At 46.2% G+C, this 17,826-nt stretch overlaps 1 protein-coding gene across 1 annotated transcript; it reads right to left on the bottom strand.

Annotated features, from left to right (window-relative positions):
- Nucleotides 1-616: 616 nt before the first annotated feature.
- Nucleotides 617-3,830, bottom strand: slc35f6 (solute carrier family 35 member F6). Its single transcript, XM_085937737.1, has 6 exons — nt 3,698-3,830; nt 2,505-2,583; nt 2,232-2,403; nt 1,939-2,154; nt 1,705-1,815; nt 617-1,620 (listed from the first exon to the last, which is right to left on the bottom strand). The coding sequence occupies exons 1-6, from the start codon at nt 3,772-3,774 to the stop codon at nt 1,133-1,135; spliced, it is 1,143 nt and encodes a 380-aa protein (XP_085793863.1). The 5' UTR covers nt 3,775-3,830; the 3' UTR covers nt 617-1,132.
- Between the last annotated feature and the right edge of the window lie 13,996 nt (nt 3,831-17,826).

The following is a 17,826-nucleotide window of genomic DNA, read 5'->3' as shown; positions in this document are numbered from 1 at the left end:
GCTGGAGCCTATCCCAGCTGTCGTCGGTCAGGAGGCGGGGGATAGCCTGAACTGGTTGCCAGCCAATCGCTGGGCACACAGAGACTAACAACTATCCTCGCTCGCACTCACATCTATGGGCAATTTGGAGTGCTCAATCAGCCTACCATGCATGATTTTGGGATGGGGTGGAAACTGAAGTGACTGGAGAAAACCCACAAAAGCACGGGGAGAACATGCAAACTCCACAGGGGGAGGGTCGGAGGTAGAATCGAACCCGCACCCTCTGAACTGTGAGGCAGACGTGCTCACCAGTGCACCGCGTGTTTTTTTTGTTTTTACTGTTTTTCACAATATTTTGGAATTAGTGATTATTTTGTATTGCATATAAATCATTGTGTCTATGCTGCTAATTACCACATTTCCTTCATCTTGTTTGAGGGTCATGCACACAAATCCCAAAAGATTTTTAGGTTTGACCTTTGGCCACCATTAAAGCATTACAAAGGTCCTCAGGGAGGATTTTGGCCTGAGTCAGGATGTGCAGGTCAGGCAGGTGTCAGCTGTTGCTGTTAGAACGACAATAATGGGCCACTTTTTGTTATTATTTTTTAATAAACCACATTCTTCAACAGGGCAGGGTTGAAATAGTGTGATTTAATGGCAGTTCCCTTTTTGTACATTTATAGTAAAGTGAAATGGAGCAGGTGCAGGATTTATACAACTTGGTGTAGAAGGTCAGGCATCAAGTGACAAAATGTAACTCCAAAAAGAAGCATTCAGGGCTTAGTGAGTTCTTTCAGTTCGAGAAATTCAATATTGTATACAACTAATGCATTGGTGATAATGTACAACATGCTGTAGTGCCTTAGGTTTGTGAAGTGAGCTCTATTTTTTTTTGTGGGGAGGGAGATGGCAATATTTTGGCATCTCCTTGCTCGGTCAGCATTATTAAAAAAATAATTACGTAAAATAAAACTCCCTTAAAAAAAAACAATCATTTAAAAAGATTAAGGAACAGTCAGGCAGTGACCCAGAAGGTTTCTATCGAGCTTTTGTAAAACATGCACCAAAATAATCCAGATAAAAGTGTGCCTCTTAATACAAAATGCATTAAAAAGATACAGTGTCTTGACTTGACTTGCATTTGTTTTTAGTTGTCGTCAGGCGTCTGCACCCTGCCATCACCTAGGAGTCTCTCCCTTTCTCCCCCTTGGTCTTCCTCCTCCGTGGCCACCAGTCCGGCGCAGCACGGTATTCTGGCCAGCAGAGGGTGATGCAGTCCGTTGTAAAGTGCCGTTCCCAGCAGTAGAACCAAAAATCCCAGCACCTGCAGGCCATGGAACTGCTCCCAACCCAGTGCCAGGCTAACCACCCAAATGACCAGCGTGCGCAGGCTGTCCAACACCATGCGGGTGGTGGCGCTGATCTCCTTGGTGACGCTGATGCCGGCAAAGTTGAAGAAAGCAATGCTCACCGTGTTACCCAGCAGGGCCAACAAGATAAGAGGGCGTAAACCGATTTGGCAGAAGGCGTCCAGTGCGTCCTCCAGAACTTGTCGGGGGGTGTCGCTGAATTGGCCCACATGGATGAAATACATGGGGATGAGCAGCAGTGACAGAACAAAGAAACCAAAGAAACCTGGACACACAACATGAGAGGAGTCCAACATCTCAATGAGCCATTTACATGTTTCATGGTGTACTAAGTGGATATTTGCTTTACCTTCAGTTCCAACGGCCCGCAGAGGATGGACGTCATGTTTGTAGACAAACTTTTCTTCCAGAACCATCTGGACAGCGACGATGACCTGAGCCATGATGATCAGAAGGTCGCCTGCAGAACACGTCAGAGAAGTGGGTGGTGCTCGAATTGAAACAAAGTCAAAATTCTTTCTTGGTATTTTTTATATTTTGATTTTTCGATTCTGGTATTGAATAATGGATGTGAACCCCTCACCGGTGATGACATCACTGAGTTTGTGGGTGTCGTCATGGTGTCCGCTGACAAAATCAGCCAGGCCCACGATCACCAGGCCCAAGATGGTGATGAGGATTCCGATCCACTGACTAATTAGCAGCCGGCGCCTGAGAAACGCCACCGAAAGTAAACCGGTGAAGATGATGACGGCTCCTCGCAACATCTGGAAGCTAGAAGCGCTGGTCATGTTGAGAGCTGCAAACACAAGGATTGAATGAGAACTTAAAATGACCTCTAAGCACAAATAAAGGAGAAAATTGGCGATGGCTTACCAACATACATGGTTGAAGTGGCCAACATGTCACACATGGCGGGGGGGAAGAAGAGAAGAGGGTTGAAACTCTGGCCCGGGTTCATACTGGGCTCCGGCCTGCGTCGGTCGTGGCAGAGTAGGATGTAGAAGACCCCCAAGCAGCAGAACTCTCCCAGAAACATACCCACTGCCTGCATGACAAGAAACACATTCGGAACAGAAAATAGATTATGAGGTTGTTGTTGTTTTTTTAATATATGGCTGGACATTCGGAGTATAAATCAGCAGTTACCTGAACAAAGGGGTGAGAGAATGCATGTTCAGGGGTACCTGAACCCGCGCAACCCGGCGCCCTGAACGTGTCTGCCCATCTGTCACAAAATAATATAGTCCATTTTTCATATTTTACAACAGTGATCTGCAATTTCCTTAGAATTGTTTGAAATTCATTAGTGCAAATTGACGTTTTTTTATGTGTCTATCTATTGATCTATTGATGCACAAATCCAAGTTTTATAGTCAGACCATAAGAGGAAGCGCAACTGATGTGTCGTCTGTTTCAGTGAGCCTGACAAGGTAATGCGGTTTCTAAAAGTGATGACACAGCACTTGGACCAAGCTCGTCTCATCACAACATATATCACAAAATAGACTTTGTCTCATAATTCCTTGTGTTTAATAAGCCTCAGTAAAAGAAAAAGCAAACGAGGTGCAATGAATGGTGCGTGCTGTCTCCGCCTCATGTGACTGTAGTAAAACTCAAGCTCATAGTAGCCTGCCTTGTTTGCCTGCCGGCAGGCAATAAGAGCTGCTCAATCTGCACTGAGTGATTTGAACTTTGGACTCCACTCACTTGAGCCTGGATGCTGCTCAGCTGACCCCACCGACAATGACATTTATGAGGTGTGAGACTAAGTGTTCAAACATAGATTTAATATTATATTTGATTCAGAAAAAAACGATGTGGGGCTAACTTTAAGACCCTGTAAAGTGAAAACAAAAGTGTCTTGTGGTGGTGAGTAGTCAACCTTGAGTACATCCTGCAAATAACACCTCAGAGTTTCAACACCTACACCGGCCATTTAGATTACAAATTTTCTCTATTAAGAAGTCAGTCCCGTATAGTTGCATGCATCAAAGGTTGTTTAGAACACCCCGTGTTGTTTATCCACTTTCGTAATTTTGGTTGTCCTTTGATTAGTGTTATTCTCGTGGCAACACTCTTATCTATTAAGTCACAATACATGCCAGTCGTGTATGCACAAAATCACTTTAGTCCTTCGATAACTACTTAGCAGCTGTCATCGCTTACTTGCAGTTTCACTTTGGGGGCAGTAAGACACTACTTCTACTTTAGTTGTCATACAATTGGTTTATTACCACATTTTGTGTGGTAAACAAACACCGTCCTTACATGGTAGTAACATTTAGCCTAGCATCACAGCAAAATTGGGAAAATTAAAATGCAAGTGTGCTACAACTCACTTTGCCGACAACGTGTTAATAGAGCCAGTTATCAGCATGAGTCCCGCGAGGAACAGTTGATATTTAGTCCACGCCATGCCGGGCAGTGTGATCAGGACAAATGAAGCGAGGACAAAAGAGACCAGCGAGTAGTCTCCCCAGCAGACAGTGAACGCATCATGACAACTCGCAAGTCAGCTGACTACATAAAGACAACATGCTCCCTTCATGTTCATCGGAATTTTAAAGACCCCACAAAATGAATGCATATGAAACATATGTTTATGTATGTAATGATAATATTGCAGCCATTGGTTGTTCATGCCTATGCCTTATATGGATGAATTAAAAACAAAACATTGTAAACGCAATTTAGACGTTGCTAGCGCGGTAAACTTTTTTTTTTTTTTACAAAGGAATGCAAACGTTTCATGACGGTCATATTGGAAAACACCAGGGGACAATACAGACTTGCTAGAGTGGATATAAAAAGTGTACACGCCCCTGTTTAAACGCTACCTTTCTGTGATATTAACCAATAAAAATCACTCAAATGTGTTTGAAATAGTTCTTTATACAGCATTAAAGTGTTTTTTTCAAGCAGCTGTATAGTAAAGCAAATATATCTTTAAGATTATTGACTCCCTATTACAAAAATGTCAGAGATTTACAACTGAATTTTATTCCTTCTGGTTTCACTTCTGATAGTGTTTCCAGATACTTAAGCAAGTTTAAAAGCGACAGTTTGTTCCCTGCTGACAGAAGCAGAATCTCTCCAGTTCCACTCTAGCATCAACTGCGGATGTGGACGAAGAAATCTTTATTGGCAGGCCTCCTGAACGTCACAGGACAGCTTCGTGTAACTGCTGTTTATCTTCTGGCACTGTGAATTTAGTGGACCTGACCATGAACGCTTCGTATGCAATGCTCATTTGTGCATATGCTTTACACCTGACTCCCTGCTGTTCTTTAAATTGCATATTTGCATATTTGTATCACCCCCCTCCGTGAGTCGTCACCTTATCGTGGTGGAGGGGTTTGCGTGCCCCTATGATCCTAGGAGCCATGTTGTCTGGGGCTTCATGCCCCTGGTAGGGTCACCCATGGCAGAAGGGTCCTAGGTGAGGGGCCAGACAAAGCACGGCTCAGAAGACCCCTTATGATAAATAAAATATATGGACGTAGTTTTCCCTCGCCCGGACGCGGGTCACCGAGGCCCCTCTCTGGAGCCAGGCCTGGAGGTGGGGCTCGAAGGCGAGCGCCTGGTGGCCGGGCCTTCGCTCATGGGGTCCGGTCGGGCATAGCACGAAAAGAAAACGTGGGTCCCCCTTCCAATGGGCTCACCACCTATAGGAGGGGCCAAAGGGGTCGGGTGCATTGTGAGCTGGGCGGCGGCCAAAGGCGGGGACCTTGGCGGTCCGATCCCCGGCTGCAGAGGCTGGCTCTGGGGACATAGAATGTCACCTCTCTGGCTGGAAAGGAGCCCGAGCTGGTGTGTGAGGCAGAAAGGTTCCGACTAGACATAGTCGGACTTTCCTCCACACATAGTTTGGGCTCTGGTACAAGCCCTCTTGAGAGGGGCTGGACTCTCTTCCAATCTGGAGTTGCCCACGGTGAGAGGCGTCGAGCAGGTGTTGGCATACTTATTGCCCCCCGGCTGGGCGCCTGCACATTGGGGTTCAGCCCGGTGAGCAAGAGGGTAGCCTCCCTTCGCCTTCGGGTGGGGGGACGGGTCCTGACTGTTGTTTGTGTCTATGCACCGAACGGCAGCTCAGAGTACCCACCCTTCTTAGAGTCCCTGGAGGAAGTGCTGGAGAGCGCTCCTTCTGGGGACTCCATCGTTCTACTGGGTGACTTCAATGCTCACGTGGGCAATGACAGTGAGACCTGGAAGGGCGTGATTGGGAGGAACGGCCCCCCTGATCTGAACCCGAGCGGTGTTCTATTATTGGACTTCTGTGCTCGACACGGATTTTCTATAATGAACACCATGTTCAAGCATAAGGGTGTCCATGTGTGCACTTGGCACCAGGACACCCTAGGCCGCAGTTCGTTGATCGACCTTGTAGTCGTGTCATTGGACACTCGGGTGAAGAGAGGGGCGGAGCTGTCAACTGATCACCACCTGGTGGTGGGTTGGCTCCGATGGTGGGGGAAGATGCCGGTCCGACCTGGCAGACCCAAACGCTCTGTGAGGGTCTGCTGGGAACGTCTGGCAGAATCCCCTGTCAGGAAGAGCTTCAACTCCCACCTCCGGCAGAGCTTTTCCCACGTCCCGGGGGAGGCGGGGGACATTGAGTCCGAGTGGACCTTGTTCCGCGCCTCCATTGTTGAGGCAGCCGACCGGAGCTGTGGCCGTAAGGTAGTTGGTGCCTGTCGTGGCGGCAATTCCCGAACCCGCTGGTAAGGGATGCCGTCAAGCTGAAGAAGGAGTCCTATAGGGCCGTTTTGGCCTGCGGGACTCCGGAGGCAACTGACAGGTACCGGATGGCCAAGCGGAACGCGGCTTCGGCGGTTGCTGACGCAAAAACCCGGGTGTGGGAGGAGTTTGGCGAGGCCATGGAGAATGACTTCCGGACGGCTTCGAGGAAATTCTGGTCCACCATCCGGCGTCTCAGGAGGGGGAAGCAGTGCATGGTCAACACTGTTTACAGTGGAGATGGTGTGCTGCTGACCTCGACTCGGGATGTCGTGAGTCGGTGGGGGGAATACTTTGAAGACCTCCTCAATTCCACCGACACGCCTTCCATCGTGGAAGCAGGGCCTGAGGACTCTGAGGCGGACTCTCCAATCTCGGAGGTCGAAGTCACTGAGGCAGTTAAAATACTCCTCGGTGGCAAGGCTCCGGGGGTGGATGAGATCCGCCCGGAGTTCTTAAAGGCTCTGGATGTTGTGGGGCTGTCATGGCTGACACGCCTCTAGAGCATTGCGTGGACATCGGGGACGGTGCCTCTGGTAAGGTCTATTCAGGGGTGCTGGGGAGGAGGATCCGTCGGGAGGTCGAGCCTCGGATTCAGGAGGAGCAGTGTGGCTTTCGTCCTGGCCGTGGAACAGTGGACCAGCTCTACACCCTCGGCAGGATCCTCGAGGGTGCATGGGAGTTCGCCCAACCAGTCCACATGTGTTTTGTGGACTTGGAGAAGGCGTTCGACCGTGTCCCTCGGGAGGTTCTCTGGAGGGTGCTTCGGGAGTACGAGGTGCCGAGCCAACTGATAAGGGCGGTTTGGTCCCTGTATCACCGATGCCAGAGTTTGGTCCGCATTTCCGGCAGTAAGTAGGCTTCTTCAGTCCGTGATCTCCAGCTCTCAGTGGAGCGGTTCGCAGCCGGGTGTGAAGCGGTCGGGATGATGGTCAGCACCTCCAAATCCGAGTCCATGGTCCTCGGTCGGAAAAGGGTGGAATGCCCTCTCCGGATCGGGGATGAGATCCTGCCCCAAGTGGAGGAGTTCAAGTATCTTGGGGTCTTGTTCACGAGTGAGGGCAGGATGGAGCGCGAGATCGACAGGCGGATCAGTGCAGCGTCGGCAGTAATGCGGACTCTGTACCGGTCCGTCGTGGTGAAGAGAGAGCTGAGCCAAATGGCAAAGCTCTCGATTTACCAGTCGATCTACGCTCCTACCCTCACCTATGGTCACGAGCTATGGGTCGTGACCGAAAGAACGAGATCCAGGATACAAGCGGCCGAAATGAGTTTCCTCCGCAGGGTGTCCGGGCTCTCCCTTAGAGATAGGGTGAGAAGCTCGGTCATCCGGGAGAGACTCGGAGTAGAGCCGCTGCTCCTCCACGTTGAGAGCAGCCAGATGAGGTGGCTCGGGCATCTTATCAGGATGCCTCCTGGACGCCTCCCTGGGGAGGTGTTCCAGGCATGTCCCACCGGTAGGAGACCCCGGGGACGACCCAGGACGCGCTGGAGAGACTATGTCTCTCGGCTGGCCTGGGAACGCCTTGGGATCCCCCGGGATGAGCTGGATGAAGTGGCTGGGGAGAGGGAGGTCTGGGAGTCCCTCCTAAAGCTGCTGCCCTCGCGACCCGACCCCGGATAAGCGGAAGAAGATGGATGGATGGATGGATGGATTTGTATCACCTGCTCACGAGTGTTATATAACCTGTACTGTTCTCATATATTCTTTTCAGATGGAAATACATTTCTAAACCCCCAAAAAGAAAACCATTTCCAATACGTCTTTGGGTGAAACCCCGGAATGGTCGCCAATCACTCAATCACAAGGCAACCATTAACACTCACATTCACAACTGCTTTGGTGAAGATGTGAATTAATCTAATCAAGGCTGTTGTTAATCAGCAAACTTCCAAAACAAAACCTTTTTTTTCTAGACCTTTTTAATGACTTTTCCTTTTCCTGTAACATGAGGTCAAGTCAAGTCAAGTCAAGTCAAGTTTATTTGTATAGCCCTAAATCACAAGCAGTCTCAAAGGGCTTCACATAGACAATCAATTGACAATAATTCTCAAAGCATCCCCTGATCTTAGGCTCCCAAAAGGGCAAGGAAAAACTCAAAAACCCCTACCAGGGGAAAAATGAGAAACCTTGAGAAGGGACCACAGATGGAAGGATCCCCCTTTCAGGATCACCAGGCTGCAATGGATGCAAAGAGGGCACATAAAATACATCATATGGAAATCAAAAAGTGGATGCCCAGGCCAAAGCCAAGAGCTGTCGGAGGTGCCTTCGATTGTCCTGGCAGTGTCCTCCAGGAGGGTATTCCACTGCAGTTCCCTCATGCTGAATTGGTCCACGAGAATCTAGATAGCCATCGTCAGCATGGGTGTCACCTAACCACCTCCCCAGCCGGGGAGGGGTGGGGGGAGTGGGGTCGGGGAGAGGTTAATTAAAGGCCACATCATAGAAATACGTCTTTAAACGTGTCTTAAATGTTTCTACTGAGGTAGCAGTTCTAATATCCATTGGCAGGGCATTCCAGAGCTCTGGAGCCCGAATGGAAAATGCTCTAGCCCCTGCAGACATTTTCTCGGCCCTCTGTGTCACTAAAAAACTAGCGTTTTGCGAACGAAGGTTACGAGACGGAACATAAGGAACAACTAAGTCGACGAGATATGAAGGCGCTAAGCCATGCAATGATTTATAGGTTAACAGAAGAACTTTGAAGTCACATCTTAAATGGACCGGGAGCCAATGTAAATTGGCTAATATTGGGGTAATGTGATCAAATTTTCTTGTCCGTGAGAGCAGCCTTGCAGCAGCATTTTGTACTAACTGTAGACTTTTGATGCTGGACTTGGGAAGACCAGAGAATAATGCATTACAGTAGTCCAGGCGCGACGTGATAAATGCATGTATAATAATTTCGGCATCACTGGTCGAGAGGATTGGGCGAATCTTAGCAATATTACGAAGGTGAAAAAATGCTATTCTGGTTATATTTTGTTTATGCTTTTGAAAGGAGAGCGTTTGGTCAAATACTACCCCGAGATTAGTTACAGTATCACTCTGAGTGATAGTACGGCTATCTAGAGTTATAGCGGTTTCCTTAAATAAATGTTGATAACGAGCTGGACCAATTATCAACATCTCAGTTTTATCTGGGTTCAGACAAAGGAAGTTGAGAGACATCCATTGCTTGATCTCTGCAAGGCATGCCTCAAGATTACAACAGTCCCGCGGATCTGTCATTGATAATGGCATATATAATTGGGTGTCATCCGCATAACATTGAAAACTAATATTATATTTACGTATTATGTTCCCAAGCGGAGTCATATAAATATTAAATAGAATTGGTCCTAGTACCGATCCCTGTGGGACACCACACGTAACTTTATAGAGCTCAGAGGACGCATTGCCATGGACCACTCGGTGCGTCCTGTCTGATAGATACGAATGAAACCAGTCTAGTGCTGACCCCGAAATACCAACACAACCTTTAAGACGCTCTAATAAAATATTGAAGTCAACAGTGTCAAAGGCAGCACTAAGATCTAGTAGTAACAATACCGATGAAGTATTTGAATCCATAGCTAAGAGGAGATCATTAGTCACTTTAGCAAGTGCTGTCTCAGTGGAATGATTAGCTCTAAACCCAGACTGAAAAGATTCATATCGATTATTAGCGACCATGTAATCAATAAGCTGCTGCGCTACTACTTTTTCAAGCAGTTTTGCTATGAATGGGAGATTTGAAACTGGCCTATAGTTACCGAGACAGTCCGGGTCAAGATTTGATCGCTTAAGTAGCGGTTTAATGATAGCGGTTTTAAAGGCTGTAGGCACTATCCCAGAGGAGATAGACAGATTAATTATATTTAGAACGGACGGTCCTAAGATTTGAAATAATTCTTTAAGTAGTTTGGTTGGAAGCGGGTCAAGTAAACATGTTGTTTGTTTAGCCGCACTAACTAATTGTGTAAGCCTTTCGAGGGACACGCTTTTAAAATTTATCGCATGATCATCGGCGCCGGTAATCGGCGGTCCCGACTGAGTGATCGGAATGGTCATCTTGATCTCATCCATCCATCCATCCATCCATCCATCCATCCATCCATCCATCCATCCATCCATCCATCCATCCATCCATCCATCCATCCATCCATCCATCCATCCATCCATCCATTTTCTGAACCGCTTTGTCCCCACAGGGGTCGCGGGCGTGCTGGAGCCTATCCCAGCCGTCATCGGCCAGTAGGCGGGGGACACCCTGAACCGGTTGCCAGCCAATCGCAGGGCACAAAGAGACGAACAACCATTCGCACTCGCAGTCATACTTAGAGACAATTTAGAGTCTTCAATCGGCCTACCAAGCATGTTTTTGGGATGTGGGAGGAAACCGGAGTCCCGGAGAAAACCCACGCGGACACGGGGAGAACATGCAAACTCCACACAGGGAGGGCCGGAGGTGGACTCGAACCCGCACCCTCCTAACTGTGAGGCGGACGTGCTATCCAGCGCGTCACTGGGCCGCCCTCTTCTACTCCCTGTATTCAGATTTTTCCATCAGATGATGGTTTAGTTTGTCCTAGGCCTTTATTTATAAAATCCCACCACTCCTTGGGGTTCTTTTTCTTTAAGATTTACATTTCATTTTTATAGTATATTGTTTTTGCCTTGTGTATGAGTCTTTAGACAGAGTTTCTAATTTCTCTCCATTTTCCCACCTTTGTCATGGATGGAATGGAGCAGGGCGACCAAATGCAGGTTGGACCAGGGTTTATTGAACTCAAAGACAAAATATAGATGCTCGGCCAGGGACGTGAATAACTGAACAGAAAAACTAGAACAGAACAGACTACAGACTAGACCCAAAGGAGCCGAGAGACAAGAGAACAAGAGACGAGAACAATCCGACCAGGAGTGACATGCAGACAAGACTTAAATAAAAGACAGGTAAAGAGAGGCAGGTGACTACAATTACCGTATTTTCCGGCCCAAAAGGCGCACCGGATTATAAGGCGCACCTTCAATGAATGGCCCATTTTAAAACTTTGTCCATATAACGGGTGACCCAAAAAGATGCGTACCCATAAAAATTTCAATTGTGACTTTGATTAAAAAGCTATTTATTTCAAATTACAACCACACATTATTCAGTTTATGGAAGGCCATTCACCAGAGTTTCAGCTATTTCTGTCAATTTTTAGTCAATTTATGGCTTTCCCAAGATGTGTTTCAAATGTCCACCATTCCGTTGCAAGCAAACCTGTACTCGTCTGACAAAGTTGTCAATCACTTTTACACACTCCTCTTTCGGGATGGCTCTTATTTTTGCTGTGATGGCAGTTTTCAGTTCCTCAATTGTTTGTGGATTTCCCTGGTATACATTGTCTTTGAGGAAACCCCACAGATAAAAATCTGGGCGGTTAAGATCTGGTGAGTGCGGGGCCCATTCCACATCGCATCTTCTGCTTATGAGTCTCTCTTCGAACCTCTGCCTCAACCAAGCAATGGTTTCATTGGCTGTATGAGGTGTGGCCCCGTCTTGCTGAAACCATTGTGAAGCTCTCACAACCCTTCTCCGGTGTCCCAGCGACGCCCAGTACTTGTTCAGAACAGCCATGTAGCGCCCCTTTTTGACTGTCTGAGATCGGCCGTCATCATCTTTATCTGTGGGGTGCAACGGAATGGTGGACATTTGGAACACATCTTGGGAAAGCCATAAATTGACTAAAAATTGACAGAAATAGCTGAAACTCTGGTAAATGGTCTTCTATAAACTGAATAATGTGTGGTTGTAATTTGAAATAAATAGCTTTTTAATCAAAGTCACAATTGAAATTTTCATGGGTATGCATCTTTTTGGGTCACCCTGTATAAGGCGCACCGGATTATAAGGCGCACAAAATAGAAGCTATACAGCAACAAACTGCGGTTGACTAGGGTTGCGATATGCATCCACTAGCCAATAACCAATGGGCCCTCTGTAAACAATCGCGTTTCTCAATCTATCCTATAAAATGATCAGAACTGACTAAATTTCGATCTAACACCTTGGTACTGCTTACCTATGTTTCCCTTCCATATCGATTCGTAAATTTACTCGAAACATTAACAGAGCAGCCGATTTTGACATGAAATAGCCTTGTGCGTATAGCAGCTATCACTATAGCATTAGCCACCCGCAAACTCCCATGAGCCTCAGCTCGCAGACTCCCATGAGCCTCAGCAAAGTGTAAACAATCACGTTTCTCAAACGAGGGCTTAAAAAAAGATCAGAACTGACTAAGGTTCGATCTAACACCTTGGTACTGCTTACCCATGTTTCCCTTCCGTATCGATCCGTAAATGTACTCGAAACATAAACAGAGCAGCCTATTTTGACATGCCTTGTGCGTATAGCGGCTATACTGCACATTAGCCACCCGCAAACTCCCATGAGCCTCAGCTCGCAGACTCCCATGAGCCTCAGCAAAGTGTAAACAATCGCGTTTCTCCAACGAGGGCTTAAAAAATGATCGGACGTGAACCAGCAACAACAGGCTAAACAATACGGTATGCTAACGTGACATATACACAAACGAGGAGCTGAGAACAGGCCTGACGTAACATTCAGAGTTATTCAAGTAAGTATTACATAAATAACAAGTTTATCAAACCATCTCTGTCACTCCAATTCATTAAATCCATCGATCGTGCTTTATGTAAACAATGCCGGGTATGCGCCGCATATGCTGACGTCGGACCCGTTGTAAATTGGATTTCTAATTATTCCACAGACCCATATAACGATATATAAAGTATATTTCAAATAACTATCATATTATAACAATATTATCAAACCATCTGTGTCACTCAAATTCATTAAATCCATCGATCAAATTCCTCGTTCTTTATGTCAACCCCGCGCGTGCGCTGCAGAGATCTAGTATAAAACTATGTTGTAGCGTTAACAAAGTACCAGGAAAGACGTGGGTTTATATAACAACAATATTATCAAACCATCTGTGTCACTCCAAATCATTAAATCCATCGATCAAATTCCTCGTCCTTTATGTCAACAACGCCGCGCGCGCGCCGCACAGATCTAGTATATGACTATATTGTAGCGTTAACAAAGTACCAGGAAATACGTGGGTATGGTAAACGGCTCTTTATTTAACAAAACAAGAGTTCAACGAGCCAACAACTACTGAACTGTAACGGTAAAAACATATCCAAGTTGCTACACGAAATAAAATTATTCAATAACGATAACATAAATACGTTTTTCAAACCTTGTGTCACTCCAAATCATTAAATCCTTCAAACGTGGGGCCCTTCGTCATCTTCGTCATCCCGTGATCGAATCCTTTGTCCTTTATGTAAACAACCGCCGCGCGGCACCAGTGACATCGCTTGCAGTTCAAATGACAGTAATCACTTGCTACATCGCGGTTCATTTATGCGGTTTCATTACATTGCGGATTTTGTAATTTTGAAAATTTGTGAAATAAATCACATATAAGTCGCTCCTGAGTATAAGTCGCCCCCGCCCACCCCCACCCAAACTATGAAACAAACGCGATTTATAGTCCGAAAATTACGGTAAATACATTCTGTGTCTGTACAATCTGTACAAATTGTGTCTATAGTATTTATTAGATATTCCAAAACTTTGTCTTGGCACGATTTTTTATTTGCCCAGGGCGGGTGGTACAGATTCCCCACAAATATAGTTGAGACACTGCTGGGGGTTCGGTGCGGTTGTAGTTAAACCCATGCACACTCAACGTCATCGTTCTCCAAGTCCTTTCTCCTTTTTGCTTGCAGTCTCTCATGACAGTACACAGCCGCGCCCCCTCTACTTTTGCCGTTCCTGTCTCTCCTAAATACAGTGGAGCCTCGGTTTTTGAACGTCCCGGTTCTCGAACAATTCGGTATTTGAACAAAAAATCGAGATTTTTTTTTGCTTCGGATGTCGGACGAAATTCGTTGTCGAACCTTGCGAGATGAGCCGAGAGGACCCGCATGCCAACTGACTCCGTTCGTTATTACATTCTTGCTACTCTGAGGATTTCATCAATGCCTCATGCCTCCAAATGAAGCAAGTGGGAGCAGTAAAGCCATAATACTATATAATAATATATAATGATATAACACAAAGACGCTCCTAAAGCAATGCGGCCGGTTGCGCGATCGGACCAAATTATGTCCATTAGGACTTTAAAAATATTTTCAAAATTTTAGCGACCGCTCTGTCACAATAATGCGACCAGCGCGCAGTTCCACAGTCGGTCAAAATTTAACTCCCTACGCACTGAGGTCTGCTTAAATTTTGGAAACTACATCAGGACTTTAAAAATATTTTCTAAATTTCAGCGACGGCTCTGTCACAATAATGCGACCAGCGCAGTCCAGTTGCGTGGTCGGCGACGCGCTACGGTTGCGCGTTCGGCGGGGCGTTGTAGTTGCGCGATCGGACAAAATGCGCAAATGAAAAAAATGACGGTTTTTATTTTTACTTGGAACGGATTAAACATTTTTTTCATTATTTGTAATGGGAAAACATGATTCTGAATTTGAACGATTCACATCTCGAACAGCCGTCTGGAACGGATTGTATTCGAAAACCGAGGCTCCACTGTAGTTGGTAATCCTTGACTGACACCGATTCATCCGGTATGTTGCAGTTAACTTTGGTATCCGCGGTTCCTCGTTCAGGTTTCACACCGTATTGCAGACAGGGCGCTCACCCGTTCCTTCCTTTGTTTGGGATTCGGTCTGTCCTTCTATGATTGTTGTTTTTAGATGCTTCAGATCCTCTTGCGTGACTTCTTTTGTGGGATATCCCGATGTTTGACAGCTTTTGTTTTGTATTCCCATTTAGCTGGGCAGCGTGTTTCCTTAGACTGCAGAGAATGACTTTAAAGTCAGAATTCTGAGAAAAAAAAGTCTGAATCCTGTCACCCCTCGGTTTTTTTTTTTTTGCTTTACTGGCCCTAATCCTCTCTTCACCACGACGGACCGGTACAGAGTCCGCATTACCGTCGTGGTGAAGAGAGAGCTGAGCCAAATGGCAAAGCTCTCGATTTACCGGTCGATCTACGCTCCTACCCTCACCTATGGTCACGAGCTATGGGTCGTGACCGAAAGAACGAGATCCAGGATACAAGCGGCTGAAATGAGTTTCCTCCGCAGGGTGTCCGGGCTCTCCCTTAGAGATAGGGTGAGAAGCTCGGTCATCCGGGAGAGACTCGGAGTAGAGCCGCTGCTCCTCCACGTTGAGAGGAGCCAAATGAGGTGGCTCGAGCATCTCATTAGGATGCCTCCTGGACGCCTCCCTGGGGAGGTGTTCCGGGCATGTCCCACCGGTAGGAGTTCCCGGGGACGACCCAGGACGCGCTGGAGAGACTACGTCTCTCGGCTGGCCTGGGAACGCCTTGGGATCCCCCGGGATGAGCTGGAGGAAGTGGCTGGGGAGAGGGAGGTCTGGGAGTCCCTCCTAAAGCTGCTGCCCCCGCAACCCGACCCCGGATAAGCGGAAGAAGATGAAGGTGAAGATGAAGAAGGCCCTAATCCTCTTCCGTAACTTTCAACTTTGTCGATGGCAACGCATGAAGCAAAGACAGTTCCACACAGGCTGCCGTGAAAAAAGACTTAAAAAAAACATGACTAAAAGCTAATGAAAACAATTTAAAAAGTCGGAGCACACGCCGACAACAAACACTGCGGCTGCCTTGAAGCGCCACGCGTTTCATTATCACAATTATAATAAATTGATTATTATGATAAATTATCACAGTTAACAATTAGTTTTAAATTAAATTGAATTTAAGGAGTGCCCCTAATAAGCTAAAATGTCTGTTAATTATCCAACAATGACAAAACTTGTGCATATTTGTTTACAGTTAAAAGCACTAAATTCAGACATTTATAGTGTTGTCTTATAACTATTGTGTTTCATTTAAAAATGTTTTGTTTGCCACTCCGACTCCATCCCAGTTTGACTTATTATCCCACACATCAACTTCACTTAAGGCAGGAAGTTACCAAAAGGCTTCGTAATGCTGAGTAAGCCTTTTTAGGAGATGACCAATTCATGCAGTGACGCGGTGCCGCCTGACCAACGGGCCCGCTGTCCTTTCTGTCAGTGACCATTATCTACTGTATCAGGAACACGGCAGGGCAGTTGTCGTGACCGCGTGCAAGCCACCGAGGGCTGTCATTGGTTATGCAACTCAGAATCCAGCGGTGCTAATAGTTAGAACCGATTTTCGTGTGGTCACAAGAGGCCATCAAAAAGATGTCGCTTTTGAAATGGTCTCATCCCCTTGAGAGTTTCAAAGGCGGATTGAAATGTAAGAAGTCCTTTAGAGACAATCGACTTCCTCAAATTCTCCAGGGGAACAGTCACTTCATTTTTTTTTTAAATCAAACCCAAGTCTATAAAAAATGTTTCATCAGAATGTAAAGGTTGTGGTGTTCTTGAAAAGCTCACCCATCCTATTGCATCATTGCTCCAATCTGGTCTGATCATCAAGCTGCAGAGGACCTTTTCCACAAGGCCCGGCACATTTTCCTGCAGATCATCGGGGAGGAGCGCTAATCATAAGTGACGCCGAAAGCAGGACTGCAGACGTGACGCTAATCCCAGTGGAAGTCAGAAGCGTTTCTCAGCCTCTCAGCGTTTTTCAGCCTCCAAGATGAAAACGTTACAACCGAAAATGCCAGAAAGGTTCAAATGTGACACCTAATTTTCACCAACACTACAGAATGTAAAAAAGAGATTTCAACCACTGTAAATTAAATCCTTCTTTAATTAAATTACAATTTTCTAGTTTTTTTACGAGTACATATAGTACAGATTCTAATGAAGTCAGTAAAATTGCTCTTGGGCTTGATTGTGCATCCTCTCTTTTCTGCTGACAGCATTACTTGATCAGAGGGACATCTTGATCAAGTGCCAACAGCTTGTTTCGCAACAAAGTGCCTTCACGCATGTCTGAAGCCATGTAAGCAGAATAATTACTGAGGATATGTATGGAAGGTGAGTGGGGTGGGGGGTGAATTGTGCCCAAGTCAACAGCAGCAGTGATGGAGGTCACAGTTATGCTATGTAACTGACTAAGGTCACGGCTATGCTATGACAGCGTCACATACTACGATGATACCCTCTCCAGCAGGGGTGTCAAACTTGTTTTTGTTGCGGGCATCATTGTGGTCATAGTTTCCTTCAGAGGGCCATGATGACTGTCGACCCAAATAAATGTTTGAAATGTTTAAATGCCTCATATTATAACAAACTGACAAATAACTCTTTTTCAAATAAAAAAAACTGTTATATATACAATATTTATATTATATACCGTAATTTTCGGACTATAAGTCGCGTTTTTTGTCATAGCTTGGGTGGGGGGGCGACTTATACTCAGGAGCAACTTATATGTGATTTTTTTCACAAATTTTTAAAATTCAAAAATCCGCGATGTAGTGAAACCGCAATAAACGAACCGCGATGTAGCAAGGGATTACTGTCATTTGAACTGCAAGTGACATCAACCGTGCCGCGCGGCGGTTGTTTACATAAAAGGAAAAGGATTCAATCACGGGATGACGAAGATGACGAAAGACCGATGTACTACCGGCATCATTAGCGGCTTTGTTTGTAAGTGACACGGAGGACGAAGAGTTTGAAGGATTTAATGATTTGGAGTGACACAGAAGGTTTGAAAAACTATTATGGCTTTTACGCACGCCCCG

This window comes from Syngnathus leptorhynchus, chromosome 18 (genome assembly GCF_054491065.1).
Source record: "Syngnathus leptorhynchus isolate UIUO chromosome 18, UIUO_Slep, whole genome shotgun sequence".
NCBI lineage: Eukaryota > Metazoa > Chordata > Actinopteri > Syngnathiformes > Syngnathidae > Syngnathus > Syngnathus leptorhynchus.
Note: the sequence above shows the minus strand (reverse complement) of the source record. Positions and strands in the feature narration are given on the sequence as shown.